This window comes from Oncorhynchus clarkii, chromosome 11 (assembly GCF_045791955.1).
Source record: "Oncorhynchus clarkii lewisi isolate Uvic-CL-2024 chromosome 11, UVic_Ocla_1.0, whole genome shotgun sequence".
In the NCBI taxonomy this organism is placed as follows: domain Eukaryota; kingdom Metazoa; phylum Chordata; class Actinopteri; order Salmoniformes; family Salmonidae; genus Oncorhynchus; species Oncorhynchus clarkii.
In genome coordinates, this window is record NC_092157.1 from 26565735 (window position 1) to 26591698 (window position 25964).

The following is a 25964-nucleotide window of genomic DNA, read 5'->3' on the forward strand; positions in this document are numbered from 1 at the left end:
CAACTCGTAGCCAAGAGAGACTGGCATGCATAGTATTTATATCAGCTCTCTGATTACAATTAAGAGCTAAACGTGTCGCTCTGTTCTGGGCCAGCTGCAGCTTAACTAGGTCTTTCCCTGCAGCACTGGACCACACGACCGGACAATAATCAAGATTAGACAAAACTAGAGCCTGCAGAACTTGCTTTTTGGAGTGTGGTGTCGAAAACGCAGAGCATCTCTTTATTACGGACAGACCTCTCCCCATCTTTACAACCATTGAATCTATATGTTTTGACCATGACAGTTTACAATCTAAAGTAATAGCAAGTAATTTAGTCACCTAAACTTGTTCAACAGCCACATCATTCATTACCAGATTCAGCTGAGGTCTAGAACAACTTGAGATGGTTTGGGATGAGTTGGACCGCAGAATGAAGGAAAAGCAGACAAGTGCTCAGCAAATTGTAGGAACTTCTTCAAGACTGTTGGAAAAGCATTCCAGGTGACTACCTCATGAAGCTGGTTGAGAGAATGCCAAGAGTGTGCAAAGCTGTCATCGAGGCAAAGGGTGGCTAGTGGCTACATAAAATATATTTAGATTTGTTTAACACTTTTTTGGTTACTACATGATTCCATATGTGTTATTTCATAGTTTTGACGTCTTCACAATTATTCAACAATGTAGAAAATAGTAAAAATAAAGAAAAACCTTTGAATGAGTAGGTATGTCCAAACTTTTGACTGGTACTGTATATACATACATTTTCCCAATTACTTATGATGACTATGCCTACCCATAATGCAACAGGAAAATACATTAAGTAATTGTGATTAATAGGAAACTGCGTGTACCAATTACACGTTTAGATTCATATTTTTAGTGCAGGAGGGACCTTCTATTGCATTATGCAATGTTATCGCTGTGTTTTGCCCGTTTATGTCAATGTTGATTGAATTTCTGAGTATCTTGAGTTGCATACAGACAGACCCACTGTTGAGCAAATAAGCTCAGCTCATATAATATACTGACACAACAATGCATTGTTTCCAATATCTCTCAAGGGCTCATTGGAGGTTGTGTCTGTGTTTCGCAGACATATTTACAGTTTTAAGGTGCTTGTGTTGAAGTGAGTAACACAGCCAGATGTGGTCTTGTTTAGATATCAGTGTCTCGTGTGGATTGCGTAAGGAATGTGACTGCACAGTACATGCTCTAAACTGCTTCACTCTCAGGAACAGTGGTGGGGTATCTGGCATGGGCACAAAACAGGAGAAAGAAAGCATTTATTGCTATTATCAAATTGAGAGGAGACATAGTTTTCCTATACAGTATGTTTGTATGAAATCCAAATGAAATAATCATCCAAATTCATGGGTAAGATAGAATAAACGCTTCCTGCTATTACAGATGGAGGCAGAAGGAATCACTCTTATATTCTGTGGGATGGGTGGGGAGGATAGAGGGATAGTGAGATGAGTCTCTGTGGATGGAAGGCTACTGGAGTAGATCTGGAACCATGACATCCAATCGTAACCCAGAAAGTGATGATGAGGTCATAGTAGCATCTGGGGGGGAGGGTTCATGGTGGTTGTTTAACCGTACCGTGCCTTTTCATTGGCCAGGGCCAGGCGGCGGATGTTAGCCACACAGCCAGCGGCAGCTTCCTGAAGGACCTCGTCAGTGGAGCCCATCATACCCAACAGGAGCTACAGTACAGGGAGAGAGGAGAGGACAGGTTGAAGATGCTACTGTAACAATCAGAAGCAGGGGAGATAGGGGAGACAAAGTCGCTAATGCGGGAGACAAAGTCGCTAATGTAACAATCTGTTCATTCTCATTCAATATCATGATGAAGCTGTCGGTAAATCAATGGGGATATGGCATTTACATTAAATGTATTAATTTAGTGGATACTGTAAGTATCAAGTAGTTTGTACATGGTCAGCACTACAACTCACGATTGCTGAGAAATGCAAAGTCTGTATACAGTAGCTGTGAGTAGTCTGTCAGGCTGCAGTGGCGTGTCTTTCTCTGCGTGTCCTGTTTTAACCTCCTAACCAGGCCATGAGCATGGGGCATGGGTTACAGCTGCAAGCAGCACATGCCTGCCCGTCTCTGCAAAGTTTGTTTAGATGAAAGCGTTTGTCTAGCAGGCAGCAGTGTGGCTACGCATTAAAAACCTGAGCACGAAGCAACCACACTACTTGACATCCTTCCACTGCTCCAAAGGTCAGATTATATCCGACTATTACTGCCACTTGTATAATGGATCTGCTGTTTGATCTGTTTGCAGAACATTGGGTTTTTCTCTCCCCAGAAATTCTGCTTTTTTTGGGCCCCACATTTAGGGTTTTACATCAAAATAATACATTAAAACGTTTTTATTGTGTTCAAAAGAGTTACTTATTATACTGTCACAACATGTAAACCTTTGGAGATGGAAAAGTCTGCCAATAAAACCCACTGTGGCTATGGTATAGCATGGGTTTTAGTATGCTATCTTTGCCTATTTTCGTGAGCAAAAAGTGACTACATCAAGCTTGTGGGCAGCTGCAGTCCCAAATCAAAATAAAAGTAAATACAGGCACAAACACTCCGGCACAGTGGGCATTTTAAATTTGTTCAATGTGTGCTCCTTCATGAAATCACAATGTTGTACCATTGAGCTCTCTTAAGCCACACTCAACTTAGTTTGGAGGCTTTCTGGTTTGCATCAATAATGAACGAAACAGGCTAATTTAGATCTCAAAGCTAAACACTCGAAAGCTCACGAGTCCCAAACAAAATTATTATTTGACAGTGCATTAATCATACAGTATATTCTAGATATTTTTCAGGCTCTACATTGAGTACTAACTCAAAAGTAAGCTTTAAAGCTGTAAAATGGCAAGTTTTGTTTTTGAAGTCTTGTATACCAAGAATATTGACCTAGGATTGGCAGGGGTGTTTGAACAGCCAACCAATTGTGTCCCAACTTGTCAGTGTTGAAATGACACATCCTGTCATCTGAGGATCCTTTAAGCACAGCAAACAATATTCTAGACAGTATCCTGTGTACAAAGGAAATTATCCTTAAGACCTTCTTAAACACCCAAATCCATGGAATAGATTCAGACATTACATGAAACAGTCCTATGAAGGAGAGAGTTTTAGTTATTCAGTCTCTCTCGGGCTGTATAGGCTTCGATAGGCTATGAATATGACTATATTAAGAGAGGACGACGCAGCAAATAAAGCCATCGTCTCTTTGTCTCTCTCTCTCTGCGTATAACGCAAATGTCTAGCAGCCCAAAGGTTGCGTGTTCGAATCTCATCACCACAACTTTAGCTACGTAGCATGTTAGCTAACCCTTCCCCAAACCTTAACCCTAATCTTGACCATTTAACCTGACTCTAAACCATAACCCTTTACCTAGCTAACGTTGGCCAGCTTGCTAACGTTAGTGTTTGCCAGTTAGCTAACGTTAGCCATAAGAAATTGGAATTCACAACATATCATACATTTTTCAAATTCAGATTATATTGTACAAATTGCAATTCGTAACATATCATACAAACTCTAATTTGTAACGTACACTGCATGACCTAAAGTATGGGGACACCTGCTCATCAAACATCTCATTACAAAATCATGGGCATTAATTTGGAGTTGGTCCCCCCTTTGCTGCTATAACAGGGTTGAGGTCTGGGCTCTGTGCAGGCCAGTCAAGTTCTTCCACATCAGACTTGGCAAACCATTTCTGTATGGACCTCGCTTTATACTCAGGGGCAATGTCATGCTGAAACAGGAAAGGGCCTTCCCCAAACTGTTGCAACAAGGTTAGAAGCCCAGAATCATCTAGAATGTTATTGTATGCTGAAGCGTTAAAACAGCTCCAGACCATTATTCCTCCACCAAACTTTACAGTTGGCACTATGCATTGGGGAAGGTTGCGTTCTTCTGGCATCTGCCAAACCAGATGGTGAAGCGTGATTCATCACTCCAGAGAACGTGTTTCCACTACTCCAGAGTCCAATGGCGGTGAGCTTTACGTCACTCGAGCCAACGTTTGGCATTGTGCATGGGGATCTTAGGCTTGTGTGCGGCTGCTCAGCCATGAAAACCCATTTCATGAAGCTCCCGACAAACAGTTCTTGTGCTGACTTGGAAAGATGGCATCCTATGGCGGTGCCACATTGAAAGTTACTGAGGTCTTCAATAAGGCCAATTTAATGCCAATGTTTGTCTATGGAGATTGCATGGCTGTGTGCTCAATTTTATACACCTGTCAGCAACACGCGTGGCTGAAATACCTCAATCCACTCATTTGAAGGGATGTCCACATACTTTTGTATATATAGTGTATCATGCGAAATGGATGGACATCCACAAATTAAAACATACAGTTGAAGTCGGAAGTTTACATACACCTCAGCCAAATACATTTAAACTCAGTTTTTCACAATTCCTGACATATTATCCTGGTAAAAATTCCCTGTCTTAGGTCAGTTAGGATCACCACTTTATTTTAAGAATGGGAAATGTCAGAATAAATGTAGAGAGAATTATTTATTTCAGCTTTTATTTATTTCATCACATTCCCAGTGGGTCAGAAGTTTACATACACTCAATTAGTATTTGGTAGCATTGCCTTTAAAGTGTTTAACTTGGGTCAAACATTTCGAGTAGCCTTCCACAAGCTTCCCACAATAAGTTGGGTGAATTTTGGCCCATTCCTCCTGACAGAGCTGGTGTAACTGAGTCAGGTTTGTAGGCCTCCTTGCTCGTACACGCATTTTCAGTTCTGCCCACAAATTTTCTATAGGATTGAGGTCAGGGCTTTGTGATGGCCACTCCAATATCTTGACTTTATTGTCCTTAAGCCATTTTGCCACAACTTTGGAAGTATGCTTGGGGTCATTGTCCATTTGGAAGACCAGAGGACATTTCTCCAAAAAGTACGATCTTTGTCCCCATATGCAGTTGCAAACTGTAGTCTGGCTTTTTTATGGCGATTTTGGAGCAGTGGCCTCTTCCTTGCTGAGCGGCCATTCAGGTTATGTCGATATAGGACTCGTTTTACTGTGGATATAGATACTTTTGTACATATTTCCTCCAGCATCTTCACAAGGTCTTTCACTGTTGTTCTGAGATTGATTTGCACTTTTCACACCAAAGTAGGCTCATCTCTAGGAGACAGAATGCGTCTCCTTCATGAGCAGTATGACGGCTGCGTGGTCCCATGGTGTTTATACTTGCGTACTATTGTTTGTACAGATGAACGTGGTACATTCAGGTGTTTGGAAATTGCTCCCAAGGATGATCCAGACTTGTGGAAGTCTACAATTTTTTTTTTGAGGTCTTGGCTGATTTATTTAGATTTTCCCATGATGTCAAGCAAACTGAGTTGGAAGGTAGGCCTTGAAATACATCCACAGGTACCCCTCCAATTGACTAAAATTATGTCAATTAGCCTATCAGAAGCTTCTAAAGCCATGACATCATTTTCTGAAATTAAAGGCACAGTCAACTTAGTGTATGTAAACTTCTGACCTACTGGAATTGTGATACAGTGAATTATAAGTGAAATAATCTCTCTAAACAATTGTTGGAAAAATGACTTGTGTCATGCACAAAGTAGATGTCCTAACCGACTTGCCAAAACAATAGTTTGTTAACAAGAAATTTGTGGAGTGGTTGAAAAACAAGTTTTAATGACTCCAACCTAAGTGTATGTAAACTTCCGACTTCAACTGTAACATATCATATTAAATCAAGTGTTTCAGATTTACGTACAGAATAATACGAAATGCTCTGAGACCAGGTTGGATTCTTCTGTCTTTCACATGCAGGGCATTCTCCATGGAGATCCTTAATGGGGTTTGTACTGTATCATTAATATAATAGTGTGTGTCTGTGTGTGTGTGTGTGTGTGTGTGTGTGTGTGTGTGTGTGTGTGTGTGTGCGCGCGCGCGCGCGTGTAAAGTACGTCACGCTGCTTGCTTAGCGAGTACCAATTCCTCCTGATTCGTCTCAGACCCAGAACCTCTGGCTTACTAGCACACATGACTGCCCTCCTGAAACATCTTACCAGTCGGCACGAAAAGCTAGCTATTCGCTGGTGCAAGTGTGGACACCTCAGGATGAGGACTACGCTTCACGAATCCCCATGTGCTGCATGTGCACGTGTGTGTGTGTTTGTACGTGTGTTTTAACGTGAACATCTGCCTCGAAAGTAATCTAATAGATCCTCACATCATGCTTCACTGACTCTTATCTCCATCTATTTCAACCAGCCTGCCCTTGGCCCTGACGGTGAGTTTACCACTAGTCGGGACATTACAGGTCTCTGTTCTGTTCCCATGCTATCATTGTGTTCATAATGTATGTCAGTGTGAGGTTGAGGTTGAACTCTGACTCTTTTTGTGTTACATGCAAACTAAAAAGGCTGCGTCGCACATTTGTGTGGTTAGCTAGCGGCCTAGCGCAGTGCCAGAGAGCGGAGAGAAAGACATTCCCAGAATGTTCTGCTCAAAGATAAACAGTGAAAGGAAAACAGATGAAAGACGAGGCTTCTATCTCCTCTCCGTGTATGAGCAGTGAGCACACAAACTGACACACTCCGGGAGAACATTGACAACCCTCAAAAAGCTGAGAAAATAATACCACCAGTCCATTCCCTGCATTGGAAAAAATAAAAAAATGGATGTTGGCCTATGAATACGGGTCTCTTTCAATGCATCAGTGTATCAGTTAGTATTTCTGTGGTAGTAACATCAGTTTATATGGTTTTTATACGAGTTTTTAAATAGCATCCAAAACACCTCTGAAACGCAAATGTTATATACACAAGGTCCAGAAAACATGCAGCTAGGCTCAGACACAAGTCTCTTTTGTGAAAAGAGAGGATGCCTGCAAAGTGCCAGAAGCAGCGTTTTGCCAACATCATAGCATGTTATTCAGACGAGGCCAAATAAGGTCTCCCCAAGCGCACAGTTATGGGCTAAGATAAGCGTGTCTCTTTGCATTTTTTCTCTCTTCCTCCTCCCCAGCTGGGATCTCAAAGACTATAATACACCACTTGTTAGAATATTCCCAAACCATGGTAACATGAACACTTGCTCTCGCTCGTTTGAGAACCGAATCAGGGGAGTGAGGTTTTTCGAACTTCAGAGGGACTCTTGTGAGTCCTGCCCTCCTAAAAGAGAAGCTGCAGGAGCAGAGCACGCTGCCGCCCCTGGCTGCTTTCTGGCTCTCAGGCTGAGCTGGGGAGGGGGAGGCCTGCCCTGCTGCACAGTGTTGCATTAGCATGTGCAATGCACGAACACACACATCCCCTCCCATCACACATGGAGGTGTCCCAGTGTTAAGTGCTCCGGTGTTGGGCTGCTGCTTCCTGAGGAGTTAGGATCTCTAAATCCCCCTAGAAAAGCTCCTGGGTCTGACAACCAACCAGGCATTACAGACTCAGACCCCTGGCCCAGCGTTCCCTTGGATACGTCCCAAATGGCACCCTATTACATTTTGACCAGAGGCAAAATTAGTCCACTATATAGGGAATGGGGTGCCATTTGGGACCGAACATTCTGGTTCAGCCTCCTGCTCTTTCCATGCTATGGGCAAACAACACAAACATGCTGCATTTAGCTGAGCTGAGCTCTGGGTCGAGGGGAAGAGAAGTTACTAAGGGAAGTCAAGGTAAACAACGTTCCCTATGGCCTCCAATGAGCCAGGACCATTTAGCTGTGTTCCCCTCATCTCTTTCTCAGAAGAGAAAAACCCAGCTTCATATCAATGATTTTGGGGGGTTTGACTCATGGAAAGTTTACTGTACTCTAAGACTACTCTAAGTTTACTGTACTCTCTCTAAATCTATGGTTTCCCACACACACACACACACACACACACACACACACACACACACACACACACACACACACACACACACACACACACACACACACACACACACACACACACACACACACACACACACACACACGAGGAAGTCCAACCTGAGAGAGCTGCTGGAACTGGACATTCCTCCTCCTTCCAGACCAGACTTTAGAGAAAGGCTTGAGTCATATCGTCAGACAGGCCTAACACATAACACACTAGGTATTTCATACATACAGTAGCTAGCTGCAGAGAGCAGCACCAGTGGTGTATGCTAGCGGTATCATCTGCACACCACATCCAGTCCACAACCTGACATTCTGTTACAGACAGAGCATGACTAAGAGGAAACTTCAGAAATCTTTCTTCTGAGATGGTGCTGTGTTTGAAATTCTGACTGCTGCTCTCACTCTCACTCCTTCCCTCCCTCTATTTATTCTCTCCCCTCTCTCCCTTGTCTTGTTCACTAGTTCAGTTTGAGCGTGTAGAGCACAGAAAATGAAGACAAACACCGACAGTGCAAAGCGAAAGAGTAGACTAAGTATACATGGCAACAACAGTGCAAAAGTTTTTATAATTTTGAGATTTAAAGCCTAAAATACATACGAGCTAGGAGCTGGCAACGGCCATTCTCTGGAATACCTACCACGCGCATTTTGTAATTTACATCATTTTACTTCACAAAGCTTGTCTTATGAAAGAGCCCCTTTAATACAGAAAGCTAGCTGAAGTTGTCCACAAGGATTTACGGTTTCAGCAAACAATCCGCTGCCCTCTGGAAGCGATGTAAAGCAAAGAGGAGGGCGTGTTGATTTTGTAAAAGGGACAAAATAAAGCACCATCCTTATAAAAGTGTGAGATACCAAGTGTAGATGTCAACTCAAACAGGAAGGACAATTCATCTTGGCGCTTTTTCTGCTTAGCTCTGGTAGACACTTCCTCTGGGAAAGCTAGCAGCCCCTGAAAGCTCCACTCTCCTGAACAAGGCTTGTTCACAGAGCTCCCCAACAGAACCAGGGAACGAAGGACAAAACACACATTAACACTATGACAAAACACACACTAACACTATGACAAAACACACAATAACACTGTGATAAAACACACACTAACACTATGACAAAACACACAATAACACTGTGACAAAACACACAATAACACTATGACAAAACACACAATAACACTATGACAAAACACACAATAACACTATGACAAAACACACAATAACACTGTGACAAAACACACAATAACACTATGACAAAACACACAATAACACTGTGATAAAACACACACTAACACTATGACAAAACACACAATAACACTGTGACAAAACACACAATAACACTATGACAAAACACACAATAACACTGTGACAAAACACACAATAACACTATGACAAAACACACAATAACACTGTGATAAAACACACACTAACACTATGACAAAACACACAATAACACTGTGACAAAACACACAATAACACTATGACAAAACACACAATAACACTGTGATAAAACACACACTAACACTATGACAAAACACACAATAGCACTATGACAAAACACACAATAACACTGTGATAAAACACACACTAACACTATGACAAAACACACAATAGCACTATGACAAAACACACAATAACACTGTGATAAAGCACACACTAACACTATGACAAAACACACACTAACACTATGACAAAACACACACTAACACTATGACAAAACACACACTAACACAGTGATAAAACACAATAAATAACACTATGACAAAACACACAATAACACTGTGATAAAACACAATAAATAACACAATGACAAAACACACAATAAAACGGCGACAAAACGCACAATGACCAAACCCACGACAACACAATGACCAAACATACGATAACACAATGACAAAACACACGATAACACAATGACCAAACACACGACAACACAATGACATAAAGCACAAGACTGAGTCATTCTGTAAAACGGGACAGACACGAAACCTCTAAGTGAAACATTTTGAATGTCTAATGAAATCGCCAAGGCAAACACGCTGTAAAAAAATGTTGTGGTTTTTATTCTGCTCATATAAAGATGTTTTCATATTTTTCATGCAATATTACAAGGTTTTAATACAGTTTATGAAATTTGAAGAGATGCAATGAAATGGCGTTTGGATATTTTTAAGACCGAGGGACATAAAAAATGAGAAAAACTCAGACGGGTCACTAATGTGTTTTCCAGTGTAAAATATTTTCTTTACAATGCTTAATTTCCTCTGCTAAGCTTAGGGGACTAAGTTATACACCATTAAGAATGCTGGGGAGGAAGGTTACATACAGTACTGAACAGAATGTTAGGAGAGAGGGGCAATGAGAGAAAATCCTACAAAATCATTATACAACTTGCGGGTGTACATGTTTTGAGAGCTTTTCAATGGCAGAGAAAGGCACTTTGAAATACGGTTGCAATAACACAAGAGGCAGTCTTTAATTTTACACTGGGCCGTAAATTACACCGACAGAGAGCCAAGCATCGCTCCTTGATAAACCCTTCTCAAACCCATTAAACAAACAAAAAAAGTCAGGAAATATTGTTCGAACACATTCTCTGTCAAACCAATCCATAGATCAGAAGCAGGATGTACATAACACAGCTAGGCCTCAATGCCTCTCTCAGTGTTTAACTACCGACAGGCTCTTGCGTCGTAATGTTTCGCAATGTTGTCTAGGGATCAGGCAGGTATATATCAGCAGACTGTTAGTGTGAACCCAGTCAGACTGAAACAATGCAGCCGCCTGTGTGTTTCCTTTTCACCGCTCAGATTAAGAACAAATTAAACACGCAATAGTGCTGTAACGTAACCTGCCTTTTTCCCCCCTCGTAATTAAGCTCTTTATAATCCCAAAATACATTTTGGAGTTGTGTTGAAACAACTTACTCTGCACTGGTACATTAATAAGAGCAAACAGAAAGAGACTGATTAAAAGAGTGGTATGCAGGGCATGCAGACACACAAGCGCACGCACGAACATACGTACACACTCACAAGCAAACATGCGTACGTACGTACACACACACACACACACACACACACAAACACACCCACACAGCTGTCCAGGTTTTTGTGTTGGCTTGAAGTACAAAAAACATTCTTCTTAATGACTTTTGCAAAATTGGACATTACTCTTTCGGAACACCCAATGTTCAGTCCAGCTACCAATTATGGGTAGTGTTGAACCACATATACTGCAACAGTAGATCAAGCTAAAGTGCACCATTAAATGAACATGGGAAAAAATATTTGGCTGCAATGGCAGAACCCCTTCATAATTTACATTGCAGTTGTTGTCGGAAAAAAAAGTAGGTTAACCCTATGTGGTCACAAAAGATTTTCTCACGTGACAATCTCCTTCTGAAAGTAATGTGATAAACTAATTTAAAAAACATTTCCCCAAACATTGCATTACGCCGTTCTCTACAACATGACATTAAATACAGTTTCAATCTAAACATAAAATCTTTACTTCAAAGTCACGTATAAATATAAACACGACTAATTTGGGAAAAAGTATCGGAAAATGAAAATAATAAAAGACTATTATTCTGTATGAAACACTCACTGTTCTCTATTCTCAGTCACTTATGGATTAGAACCAAGGGACTGCAACGGCGTAGCTTAGACTGCTTCTAACTTAGTAGATGTTCTTCTCAGTGAAGCCGTGCTTTCGTTTGAAAGTATATCCACCATAACATAGTGTTGTTCTCCTTGGCCCTGTTCCTTGGCCTAAAACATGTCACTGACACATTCTGCTCTCATGTCCAGGGACAACTCTTAGCAACAGTTACCCAAGATACACCCTTTTGACTTGCTCTGTAATGGCATCTAGGGTTTACAAGGGAAGTGGCACTTCGCACACACTGAGTTGTTTGCTTTTCTGAACTCCCATGACAGTTAGAATGTGGAGTCATGTTTCGGACGAGAATAAAACTACCTTTTGTTTCTGCTCCTTTGGTCAAAGGCTCTGAAAATAGTTACAGGTTTTCAAAGTTTATTATCAGTGTTTTCACACATCGCTTAAACATAGTAGAGTGATGGGGCTCCAAGCCCCATTCATTAGACGTGTTGTGTTAAATTACCAACTAAAACTGCAAAAACTAACTTTATGTGCACTAACAGAATGCTGAAAATAAAAATAAATTATATAAATATAAATTAAAAGAAATTATATGAAGGTGTGAGGAGAATGTTAGAGGAATTTCCACATTAAATAGTACATATTGAGCTTACATTTCACATGGAAACCATATTTTCACATGTATTAGAGTTCACATGTTAATACCACCTTTCACATGTGAGAAGAAAAACACGTTTTCACCTCCCATGTGAATTGCTGTTACACATGTGGAATTTGCGGTTTCACATGTTAAAAACATTCCCATGTGAAAATCGGATATGCAGTTCCATGTGAAAAAACATTATTTTTTTCAATCACATTGTCTGAAAGCGTTCAAAATACATTGAAAACATCCTAAATACATCATCTATACAGCTAAAAACAACAACACGATGTCCAAACAAGTTGACTTTGAGGTTAAATAAAGTGTTTATCAATATTCCTGATTTTGCTAACCGATGCTTTGGACAAAATCAAAACGGCAATATTCTTGTAATGCTTTCTATATAAAACTCTTAAATTACAGCTCAATTTGAGCAAATTATGAATATGCGATAATCGTGATTAATCACACCAATGTTACGTCTGTCGTTAAAGGAAGACCAAGGTGCAGCGTGGTAGGCGTACATTTTCTTTAATTTTAAATGCTCTACCAAAAACAATAAACAACTCAATGAACATAAAGCTAGGAGTGCACCCTAGTCACACCCTGACCTACCAAATAGAGAATTTAAAGGATCTCTACGGTCAGGGCGTGACAAGCAAATCCTGAGAAACTCAATAAATGTTCTGAATTAAATCAATAACATTTTGTTTGTCACGTGTCGTAAACAACAGGTGTAGACTAACAGTGAAATGATTATGGTCCCTTCCTAACAATGCAGAAAGCGAGTAAATAGAGAAATAATAGAAATGTAATAACGTAATAAAAGTAATACAAAAATAAGAAAACTTAGCTATATACATGGGGTACCAGTACTGAGTCGATGTATGGGGTAATTGACGTAGATACTGTATGTACATATAAGTAGGAATAAAGTGACTAGGAAACAGGATCAGGTAATAAACAGTAGCAGCTGAATATGTGATGAGTCAAATGCATATATTTAAATAGTTAACCAAATAGCTAGCTGGACTAACTATTTAGCAGTCTTATGGCTTGGGGGTAGAAACGGTTCAGGGTCCTGTTGGTCCCAGACTTGGTGAATCGGTACCGCTTTCCGTGCGGTAGCACTGAGAACCGTCTACGACTGGAGTCGTTGACAATTTTTAGGGCCTTCCTCTGACACCGCCTGGTATAGAGATCCTGGATGGTAGGGAGTGATGGTCCCAGTGATGATGTACCCTCTGTAGTGCCTTGCGGTCGGATGCCAAGCAGTTGCAATACTAAGCGGTGATGGACCCAGTCGAAATGCTCTCAATGATGCACCTGTATAACGTTTGAGGATCTGAGGGCCCATGCCATTTTTTCAGCCTCCTGAGGGGGAAGAGGCGTTGTTGTGCCCTCTTCACAACTGTGTTAGTGATGTGGACACCGAGGAACTTGAAGCTCTCGACCAGCTCCGCTACAGCCCTGTCGATGTGAATGGGCCAGCAGCATACCACCCTGCATACCACTGCTGGCTTGCTTCTGAAGCTTAGCAGGGTTGGTCCTGGTCAGTTCCTGGATGGGAGACCAGATGCTGCTGGAAGTGGAGTTGGAGGGCCAGTAGGAGGAACTCTTTCCTCTGGTCTAAAAAAATATCCCAATGCCCCAGGGAGGGTGCCGTCTTTCGGATGGGACGTTAAAGGGGTGTCCTGACTCTCTGAGGTCATTAAAGATCCAATGGCACTTATCGTAAGAGTAGGGGTGCTAACCCCGGTGTCCTGGCTAAATTCCCAATCTGGCCCTCGAACCATCACGGTCACCTAATAATCCCTAGTTTACAATTGGCTCATTCATCACCCTCCTCTCCCCTGTAACTATTCCCCAGGTTGTTGCTGCAAATGAGAACGTGTTCTCAGTCAACTTATCTGGTAAAATAACGGATACAAATAAAATGGGGGCGTGCTCGGCCCTCCATTTCCTACAGGCCACGATTAGCTCCTTTGTCAGGCTGAGGTTGTTGTCCTGGCACCACACTGCCAGGACTCTGACTTCCTCCCTATAGGCTGTCTCATCGTCATCGTCAGTAAACGTAATGATGGTGTTGAAGTCGCAGTTGTGGATGAACATGGAGTACAGGAGGGGACTAAGCACACACCCCTGAGGGGCCCCCGTGTTGAGGGTCAATGTGGCAGTGTTGTACCCTCCCCACCTGGGGGCGGCCCGTCAGGAAGTCCAGAATCCAGTTGCAGAGGCAGGTGTTCAGTCCCAACTTAAGGATGAGCTTGGAGGGGACTATGGTGTTTTATGATGAGCTGTAGTTAATGCACAGCAATCTCACATACAGTAGGTGTTCCTCTTGTCCAGGTGTGAGAGGGCAGTGTGAATGCAATAGAGATTGCGTTAACTGTGGATCTGTTGGGGCGGTATGCAAATTGGAGTGGGTCCAGGGTGTTCGGGATGATGGTGTTGATGTGAGCCGTGACCAGCCTTTCAAATCATTTCATGCCTACAGATGTGAGTGCTACGGGGCAATAGTAATTTAGACAGGTTACCTTGGAATACTTGGGCACAGGGACTATGGTGGACTGCTTTAAACATGTAGGTATTACGGACTTGGTCAGGGAGAGGTTGAAAATGTCAGCAAAGACATGTTTGAAAGCAAGAGTTGACATTGAAATGTGAAAATGCACATGTGAGTGTAGTAGACTGCGACTTTAAAATGAGTGTGAGTCGAATGGTCATGACGTTGGTTTCTCTCGTGGGAGACCCAGGTTCTAATCCCGCCAGTTGCAAAAGCACACGTGAAACGTGAAATGTTGGGAAACCACATTAGAGCTCTGCTACCCAACACGAGCCTGACGGCCCTGATATTATACATCCGGGTAGGGCCTGTTTTTTCATCAATAATTAGGGTACTTGTAGGGCTCAGTTATCACTAAATTGATCACTAACACTTTGAAGCTGAGCCATTTGTGTGTGCTCTGCTGCGTAGTACAATTATATCTGAATAAGATCATAACATGGAGTCAGAAGTGCTTCCAACCTCGTGAAATATCAGACAGGAGAGATTATTTCACAGAAAATAATAATGTTCCTTGAGTTATGTTGAGTATAGAGTGACGAAAAATAGCTAACAGCTAACTGCTCTCTCATGTCTCTTCATTGAGCAGAGCAGCCCGAGCGTAGCCGTTGCTATGGATACTCAATGACTCAGAGCGCCATGAACAGAGCGCATGCAGAACGAGCTGTGTCCACGGAGCAAGTGACAGACAGAGAGGAGCAGCTAATGGATTTACTACAGGCACCCAGTGTCTGGTCTGGAGGGTGAAGTCATAAGCTCTTCTGGTCGGCTACTGCGTAGCAACCTAGCTGTATCAAAAGTCCTAGAAAGCCTATGTAAATTACGGTCGCCAGATGGGCCAAACCCCAAAAATTTAGATGGCTGTTTATGATGATCAAATTCAATCCCCACGGTGAATTATTTTAAAGTTTGCTATAAATCGAGATATTTAATTAAATAGTGATTCTATTTCATTAGAATCACTAATTCTGACTACTACATTTGTGACCCGTTTTCAATGTATGTCGCAAGTCATGACTTCACAGAAGAGCCATTTTAACGTTTCTTTAGTTTTTTTTAATCAAAATGTGTTTTTTGGCAGAAATGCCTTCTGGAACTTGTGAAATTTAATGTGCCTTAATAATAAACTTGTATGCCATCTGTAAATACGAAAACAATTGTTAAATTACGAGCCTTTTTGGTTAAGCCACAGAAAAAGTCAGCAACCTTCCCACTAGACATGATTGGCTGAGATAATGAGTGGGCTGGACATGCCGAGTTCAGAGTTTGGATTGGTCTGCCATATAGAAGGCTTCTGTCTATTTGAGCTGGGCAGTCTGTGTTGGTAATCCTGTCGAACGTGGCATTTAAAAAAAAAAAGTATTGTGTAGTGGAGCTGCATAAGTGTTGCTCTCCACTTTCTGGAGGATCAAGTTTTGAAATCAGTGGAATTAGAGTATGATAGCTAAAGAGATGGAGAAAACACCTGTCTCCAGTTTACATCTTCAAGCTATTAGCAACCGTGGCATGACATCCGTGACAGGGAGTGGCGTCCATCATGCATGATGATGTATACAGGTAAGACAGTCTAGCATTAGCTAGCTACATTTTCAGATATTACACATTTCTAATTTTGCCAGAAAGTGGTTTCATTTCAATCTAGTTAGCTAGCTAACGTTAGCTGGCTGGCTCCCTAGCTGACGTTATTACTCGTATCCCAGAGCCGTTTGCTTTTCTAGTTAGAGCCTAATATTAGCTAGCTAACATTGAACCAGGTTGGTTAGCTCCCCAGCATTTTCATGCAGGGTAGTAACGACATGATTTGGCACTATGTTCATTGTTGTTTAACTAGCTAACGTTAGATGGCTGGCTCGTTAGCTAATGTTACGTGACGTGTGTGATCTTACACGTTGTTTACCTAGCTAGGTTCATTGTTCTTAAGCTAAAGTGTACAGCACGCATTGAATATGGCTGGTGTCAGGAAACATCTGCAAAAAAAGTGTAATTAAATTGTTGCCAGCAGAACTGGTTAGGTTGTTTTCATGTTATCCATAGGTAAACAAATCATCAGCCAGAGCGTCAAGTGTGCGCTCAGAACGCTCCGAAAGCAAAACGAGATGGGTGGGGCTAAAGCATAAGAGGGTGTGAACGGTGCTGAATGGGTGTAGACAAAGAAGAGCTCTTCACTAGATACATTCAAAGGCCAGTTTCTCAAAAGTGAGTTTAAATGTTTAGCAACTTTTCAAAGCAGAATTGCTTTCCCATTGTTCCTCAAAAATGCAGTGTATGATATACCATTTTGTTGCTCTGAGTCTCTACTTTTATCCAATGTAAAAAAAACTATTTCAAATTTTGCCTCATAAGACCGAATCCAGGTGGTGAGTTAATCAATCACAGGCCTGCAGGCTACTAGGAGACTAAATGGTTAACTCTCTCAGGCAGGATGATAACGACTACATCAACCATGATCTTTTGCTAGTTACAGCCACTTTCACCATGATCCTTAGTTATTTTTTGGTACCATTCAGCAATATGGCGCACTTCAAATCTCAAATTCAAATCTCTAAATCACGTGTCTGAGTCATGTGAAAAATGTACATGTGAAAAATCCATCACACGTGTCCATAAACCACGTGTCTGACTCACGTATCTGTTTTTCCCACATTACATTTTTCATGTGATTTGTTGGCATGTGAAAAATTGATGTGAAATGTCACATCTTTCTTTTTTTTACGGACATGTTTCACACGTGTCCAAAAACCACAAGTTTTATCAAGTGTTCTTTTCATAAGATTATTTTGAGTGTTTTTTTTTATTTTTAAGTGAATGATCATGAGCAAAGATATTAATGAACATACCTTGAACATACCTTGACCACTAGGTATGGAAAGGACAAGTGGTTGTGAGCTAAAAAGTGATTGAAAACATCAGGGGCCAAAAAACATACCTTGACCACTCCGTTGTCGTGCATGGTGATGCAGTTGTTGGGGTCCTTGGAGAGCTGGAAAAGGGCCTGAGCTGTGGCCTGGTGGACTGAGGTGTCCTTGGACTTCAGGTAACGGACGAGGGGGGCCACGGCCCCCGCCTCCCCAAACAACACCCTGTTACTGCCCCACATGCAGCAACGGGCAATGGCCTCAGCCAGGTGACGACGCAGCTTATCATCAGTCTGTAAAACAGAGAAAATAGGACAACAGACATCTATGCCTGCATCTCAAATGGCATCCTATTTCCTATATAGTGCACTACTTTTGACCAGGGCCTAGGCTATGCATACTACTCAATAGAGTTTGTTTCAAACACTACAGTGAACTTTTACATTACAACTGAGATGATGGTATCATAGACAGTCCATTTACAACAGGACTGAAGATTCCCAGTAAACACACAGGCTAATTGAGTAGGATTATAAGTATTTTGAGGTGTACTTACTGTGTTTGTCAGCTTGGCCAGCATCGGTACAACCCCGTGGTCAGTGATGACTGCCAGATTCTCTTCGTCTTTGGCTATTTTGGCTATGGCGGCACACACGCTCGCCAGTACCTCTTTGTTTGTTGATTTCAGCAAATTAACAATCAGTTCCAATCCACCGACAAATGAGCGCACCATTTCCCCTGAATCCTAAAAGTAAAAAGCCTCTTATTAGCTTGGTGTTCTCAATCTGTGAAATGAAGTGGCGCAGGGAGACTGTGTAATGGGCAGGGAGGGAAGCAAGGGGCATTTGAGCAGAGCAGAGAAAACCAAAGAAACACACAAGCTAAGGAAAAAGAAAAAGCCTTTTCATCAGCCTTAGCAACAATCAAAACCCCATCAGTGCCAGTCAGCCCAATCGGAGGTAAGGTGAGTAGCCGTGGCTCTCTCCTGCTTTCCACTCTACTGATAGGGCCATTGTAAATACGGATGGGCTGTGTGGTGTGCCAGTAGCTATTCCTCATCAAGCATGTCATAGGGGAGATATAGTCCGTTTGTTATAAAAAGCCATTTACAGGAATCAACAGGGCAAAATTGATGGGATTTCTTGCTAAGAAATGCAAGGGCCAAGGGAAACTAATCCTTCTACAGCAGACCTATCTAATGGTTAGGTTCCATTTGGATGAGGAGTTATTTGGACTCCCTTTTCTACACCCCCAGGTAGGCTTACATTGTTCAGAACACTACTTCAACAGAAGGCCTATCTAATGACCTCTCCATGTAGGTTACATTGTTCAGAACACTACTTCAACAGAAGGCATATCTAATGACCTCTCCATGTAGGTTACATTGTTCAGAACACTACTTCAACAGAAGGCATATCTAATGACCTCTCCATGTAGGTTACATGGTTCAGAACACTACTTCAACATAAGGCCTATCTAATGACCTCTCCATGTAGGTTACATTGTTCAGAACACTACTTCAACAGAAGGCGGCCTATCTAATGACCTCTCCATGTAGGTTACATTGTTCAGAACACTACTTCAACATAAGGCCTATCTAATGACCTCTCCATGTAGGTTACACTGTTCAGAACACAGGACCAAAACATGGTGTCGGAATCAGTGTGCAGAGGAACTGAAGGAGTCGGTGTGTTTCCCCGACCATGCAGGCCAGGCTGGCACCGTAGACACTGGTTTAAGTGCATGGCACCAGTGGGCTAGCTGGTACCACAGGACTCTCAGCCACTTATGGGGCTGTGCCGTCCAAGCTCTCTGAGGAACCACAGCGGAAGAGAGTGGGCACATACGCAGCCTTCAATGAAGCTTGGCAGATCGGGCCTCTTTTAAAATCACAACTCAACAAAATCGGCACCAAAAAGAGGTATATATCAAGGTGGCATACACAGCCACTGCCAGCCTTTCTCCAGCAATATGAAAATAGTAAACCAAGATTATGGAAAGCGTATAATTAGAGATGGCTGAGTGCAAATCATCACAACGCAACGCTCCATTTCCATATCCATCAACATTATATCTCCATCTAGGACATTGAGGATTTAATATAGCTTGTTTCTTCGTTTTTTGTACGTAGACATGATTGTCTAGGTAATGAATCATAACCCCCTCCCTTTGGGGGTTGTGTGTGGTTGTGCCAGGCCAAGGGCTCCACTTGTAAAAGAGATTTGCATCTCAATGGGACTCACCTCGTTAAATAAAAGATAAATGCGATAATAACTGCCCGGTTAACCACACTCACACTAGCCTCAATGTGAGTGGCCTATTCAACCAGGGACAGGAGTGCAGGCATATCCAACCGAAGCAGTGACAATGGGACACTACCACAGCAGGTATCGTGGCTGTGCACACTGCACAGTGAGGAGTGTTGAATGGAACCTTCTAGCTCTGACAGGCCAGGGCTCAGAGAGCAAGACGGAACACGGTGGTGTGTCTCTCTCTGCTCCCCTCAGATGTGGTGCCAGAGGAGGGGCAGTGTGTGTGTGCCCGGGCCAGAGCCAGGAGCTGACCCCCCGCTCCGCCTCCACACAGCACAGAGAGCGCACACAGCACAGGAAGCCTTTCCTCAGGAATACTGATGATGCCGCGACTCACCAGCGACAGAGGAAGCGCTTCTCAAGTCACCAGCTGCGGCGGCGGACTAGTGAGGATCCCTTTCATGGCCTGGACAGAACCCCAGATCCCTGGAAACCACAGCATTATACAGCTACACACGGAAGGCCCCGGCCATCCTGCTGTCCCTTTTTACCGAAGATTAAATGAAATAGAAAACACATTATCTGGTCGGTGTGCGTGATTTGGCCTTGTCTGAGGGAGGGGGAAAGGAAGCCGGGCCCAAGCGGCACGGCAGAGTAGTTTGCCCTGACCCTCTCCAGCAAGCAAGCAATCAGGCTCCTACGTCCATAGGCTACTATGTAAATGGTAAATAAACCAGGTTATCGCAAGTTGCCCGTGTCCAGGGTTAGGGTTAATAATGCACTTCATTACATGAGCAGCAACATGTTCCCTCCTTGATTGAGGGAACAATGCTAATTGACTGATTCACTGCAAAGCCCCTGCTGACTACAATAATGACTAGGGCTTTACTCACAGAGAGAGCTGGCCAGGCAGGCCGGTACAAGTGGGGCGTACTGTTCTTGTATGTGTCTGTATATGCCTGAGTAGGAGTAGAGGTAAGGACTGGAGCATCCAGCAGCTGCATTTACACCATGATCCTCTCATAAATCCACTGTGGAGCTGCTAACTAAAACCACATGGGGCTTTTATCTATATAACTACTACTGCACCGAGCAGTATCAGGTTCCCCTCGCTCGCTCGACAGGCAAAACCAACGCACTATTTAGCTTTCGTCATTGCCCCTGTGTCAGAAATCAACCAAAGAGCATGTTCATGTATTCACTACAAAAATTGGCACCGTAAAGTCCAGACAAACATGGTCAAACTTTGTTAGTGTTCAAGCTGCAGCCGGCCGGCACTCCTCTTCCATATGGTTGCCATAGATCATTTTTGTCACAATTTTGGTCCGGAAAAATTCCTTGTAGCGAGTGAAAAGCTCCCCTCACCCTGACTGAGACACCTGCCTGAGCTGGGCCCAATGTATCTGTATAAACGTCAACAGATTGTCCAACTGACAAGCTGTTTACGTTCATCTTGGCTATAATCTAATAGAACTATGTTACATTTGTATTTTGGAAAAATTATACAACAACCCTGGGAATCAAACCCACTGACAGAAATATTAGGGGGGGGGGGGGGGGGGGCTGAAGTATAGCTATATGAATGCAATAGACTGAGTCTCATATGGCACCCTATTCCCTACATAGTGCACTACTTTCGACTAGATCCCTATGGGCCCTCTGGTCAAAAGTAGTGCACTATATAGGGAATAGGGTGCAATTTGGAATTCAGAAAGCATATGAATGCTATACAGCAGGCCCTATGCCATGAGGACTGGACAGTAGAAGTATGTACCCCAGCCTTTATGTGCAGAATGGGGTCACAGCCTGTCTGTCTGGCACCCTGCTCGTAAGAAGAAGCTGCGGCTGGTTGTATGACTCTGTAACTCAGAGCATGTTGAGGATTTTCAACAGAGGAGTCAGAACAGGATATTACTCCTCCAAGTCTCTCCCTGCATGCCTGCCTGCCAGCTGCCTGTTTCCCAGTTCACCAGTTCACCAACAGAGAGCAGCGTGTTCTGTTTTGTATTAGAGGAGGGTTCATGTAAGCCTCCAGTGACACAACGTCACCCCTGCAGCAACCTCTCGACACCAGATTGTCTTTAAGGAGAGAGAGGCTTAAGGAGGCTGACCTGCATGATGATATAAACAGGCTTCTGAACAGTGTGAGAGAGGGATTCAACCAAGATAAACATGATGAACATATTACAACCATGATAAACATGATGAACATATTACAAACATGATAAACATGATGAACATATTACAACCATGATAAACATGATGAACATATTACAACCAAGATAAACATGATGAACATATTACAACCAAGATATAAACATGGTGAACATATTACAACCACGATAAACATGATGAACATATTACAACCACGATAAACATGATGAACATATTACAACCAAGATAAACATGATGAACATATTACAACCACGATAAACATGATGAACATATTACAACCAAGATAAACATGATGAACATATTACAACCACAATAAACATGATGAACATATTACAACCAAGATAAACATGATTAACATATTACAACCACGATAAACATGATGAACATATTACAACCAAGATAAACATGATGAACATATTACAACCACAATAAACATGATGAACATATTACAACCAAGATAAACATGATGAACATATTACAACCAAGATAAACATGATGAACATATTACAACCAAGATAAACATGATGAACATATTACAACCAAGATAAACATGATGAACATATTACAACCAAGATATAAACATGATGAACATATTACAACCAAGATAAACATGATGAACATATTACAACCAAGATAAACATGATGAACATATTACAACCAAGATAAACATGATGAACATATTACAACCACAATAAACATGATGAACATATTACAACCAAGATAAACATGATGAACATATTACAACCAAGATAAACATGATGAACATATTACAACCAAGATAAACATGATGAACATATTACAACCAAGATAAACATGATGAACATATTACAACCAAGATATAAACATGATGAACATATTACAACCAAGATAAACATGATGAACATATTACAACCAAGATAAACATGATGAACATATTACAACCAAGATAAACATGATGAACATATTACAACCAAGATATAAACATGATGAACATATTACAACCAAGATATAAACATGATGAACATATTACAACCAAGATATAAACATGATAAACATATTACAACCATGATAAACATACACATATAAACCTGTAATAGAACATGAGAAGTTTTGCAGAAAGGTTGAGACTTAATGTTATTTACAATGTATTACATATGTATTACATGTTGTTAAGCAGTGTTGCCATTAGAGAATAATAAAATAATTCAAACAAATGCCATTTTCTTAGGTGTACTGTACCTTTGCATTTTCAATGCATGGACAAATGGCCCATGCAGCACTGGCCTGGACATCTGGGTTTGGGTTTTTCAACAAGGACCAGAGCAGACGCACTCCATCCAGACGGTCAATGATCCTGTAGTAGAAGAGCGAAGAGAGAGAGAGAGAGGGAGATAGAGAGCAGTAGAAAGAGGATCGAGAGAGATAGAGAGACAGACAGAGAGAGAAAGAGAGAGATAAAGAAAGATAATAGAGAGTGATATTACAGTGGGCACAGTCAGTGTGATATACTCTGAACAAAAATATAAATGCAACATGTAAAGTGTTGGTCCCATGTTTCATGAGCTGAAATAAAAGATAACAGAAATTTTACAAACACACAAAAATAGTATTTCTCTCAAATTTAGTGAAGACATTTGTTTACATCCTTGTTAGTGAGCATTTCTCCTTAGCCAAAATAATCCATCCACCTGACAGGTGTGGCATATCAAGAAGCTGATTAAACAGCATGATCATAACACAGGTGCACCTTGTGCTGGGGACAATACAAGTCTATAAAAATGATGCTGTTGCCAGAAAATGTCATGTTAATTTATCTACTAAAAGAATTTGGCTGTACATCCAACTGGCCTCACAACCACAGACCACATGTAACCACGACAGCCCAGGACCTCCACATCTGGCTTCTTTACCTGAGGGATCGTCTGAGACCAGTCATCCGGACAGCTGATGAAACTGTGGGTTTGCACAACCAAAGAATTTCTGAACAAACTGTCAGAAACCGACTCAGGGAAGCTCATATGCATGCTTGTCGTCCTCACCAGGGTACTGACCTGACTGCAGTTCGGTGTTGTAACCGACTTCAGTGGGCAAATGCTCACCTTCGATGGCCACTGGCACGCTGGAGAAGTGTGCTCTTCACGGATGAATCCCGGCTTCAACTGTAGCGGCAGATGGCAGACAGCGTGTTTGGCGTTGTGTGGGCGAGTGGTTTGCTGATGTCAACGTTGTGAACAAAGTGCCCCATTGGTGGCGATGGGGTTATGGTATGGGCAGGTAGAGATACAGTGATGAGATCCTGAGGCCCATTGTCATTTCATTCATTCATCCACCACCATCACCTAATTTTTCAACATGATAATGCACAGCCCCATGTCGCAAGGATCTCTACACAATTCCTGGAAGCTGATAATGTCCCAGCTCTTGAATTGACCTGCGTACACACCAGACATGTCACCCATTGAGCAGATCCAGCAACTTCGCACAGCCATTTCAGAGGAGTGGGACAACATTCCACAGGCCACAATCAACAGACTGATCAACTCGATGTGAAGGAGATGTGTCACGCTGTAAGAGACAAATGGTGGTCACACCAGATACTGACTGGTTTTCTGATCCACATCCCTACTTTTTTTTAAGGTATCTGTCTTTTTAAGGTATCTATTTCCAGTTCTGTGAAATCCATAGATTAAGGCCTTCAATTCACTGATGTCCTTATACTGTATGAACTGTGACTCAGTAAAATGTTTGAATTTGTTGTATGATGTGTTTATATTTTTGTTCAGTGTAAATACTTTCACAGTCAAGAGGAACATTTGAGTGCTCGTCTTTCTCAGAGCTCTGGCTGGGCCATACAGTAGTATTCATTTGTCCAAGCTCTGAAAACCCATCACAGGGCAGAATCAAAAGGTTCTGCATGGGTTTTCAATGACAAACCAACCTTCACCAGCCCCATTCTGTTTCCACCACAGCTCTAAAAACTCACTCTCAGTCTGGTCTGGTCTGGTAAAGTGGATCTTCATGAGAAATCACTGAGTGCCTATGTGACGGTAGGCCATAGGTTAACTTAAATCAAGGTAAAGTGAGAGGTCTATACAGATATTTATATATAGAACCAAAACAACATTATACTGTACAGTGGGTGGGTAGTCTGGGGATACCTCTTTCCAAATCAAACAGAGCCAGTAGACAGGTCTCTCTATATTTCATGGCGTCCGAGTTGAAGTTTACTTAAGCATAAGCCGTATTTCATGCTGCGTACATGACTGTAGTCAAGGCTGTAGTCAGGGTCTGGGAACCCAAAGAATTACACCACAATGTGCCCGTTGTCTGGTATAAATAACATGTAACGTTTTTCCCATGTGTGCTTCCACCAACAAGGCCGACATTGAATGCTGTCATAATTACTTAAACACTCCCTAATCACGGTATCTCCGTGACTGGCAATGAGCGAGCACTCATCAAGAGAAGTCCCCTGCGCCATCTGTCTTCCGTTTGCACATAAATCAGTCTGGGGGATCATATCGTAAGATTCCAGTCAGAGGGGCCTCCTAAATCCAGCCCAACAACAAACTAAACTTCATATCGAGCGCCAGAAAAGTTCTGTCCTCACAAGAGCAGGTATGAAACACGTTAGCATGAAGGAGACAACTGACAGTTGGATGAGGGATGGAAACAAGGAGACCACAAAGCCTCAAGGCATTTGCAAAACGTGCGTTCTTTCTTGTAAATTACAGAAAGTACTAGGAGGGAATGTAATGTGATATTTTCTCCATATTTTGTCTATGATATCATTAGCCACACAGTGCAAATGCTTAGAATAAAAATACGCTTGTTTTCAAAAGGATTTTAAAACAAACAGGTAGGCGTAGATCATCGATTAGCTAGTTTTGAAAAGTTACAACTATGGCCAGGACGTTTTCCTGGCCATGTGGCCTGGACCAGGAAAACAAAGCTAAACAAAGCCAATAACTGACATGGATTTTGCAAAGAATTTGGAGCACCATGTA

At 42.0% G+C, this 25964-nt stretch overlaps 1 protein-coding gene across 1 annotated transcript in view; it reads right to left on the reverse strand.

The window, feature by feature from the left end:
- Positions 1–1195: 1195 nt before the first annotated feature.
- Positions 1196–25964, reverse strand: part of LOC139420693 (outer dynein arm docking complex subunit 2) — a 69668-nt gene continuing 44899 nt past the window's right edge. The window contains exons 16-20 of the mRNA XM_071170915.1: positions 23197–23311; positions 18108–18296; positions 17623–17844; positions 1586–1689; positions 1196–1232 (exon numbers count right to left, since the gene is read on the reverse strand). Of these exons, the coding sequence (XP_071027016.1) occupies positions 1196–1232; positions 1586–1689; positions 17623–17844; positions 18108–18296; positions 23197–23311 (667 nt within the window). The remainder of the gene's footprint in view (positions 1233–1585; positions 1690–17622; positions 17845–18107; positions 18297–23196; positions 23312–25964) is intronic.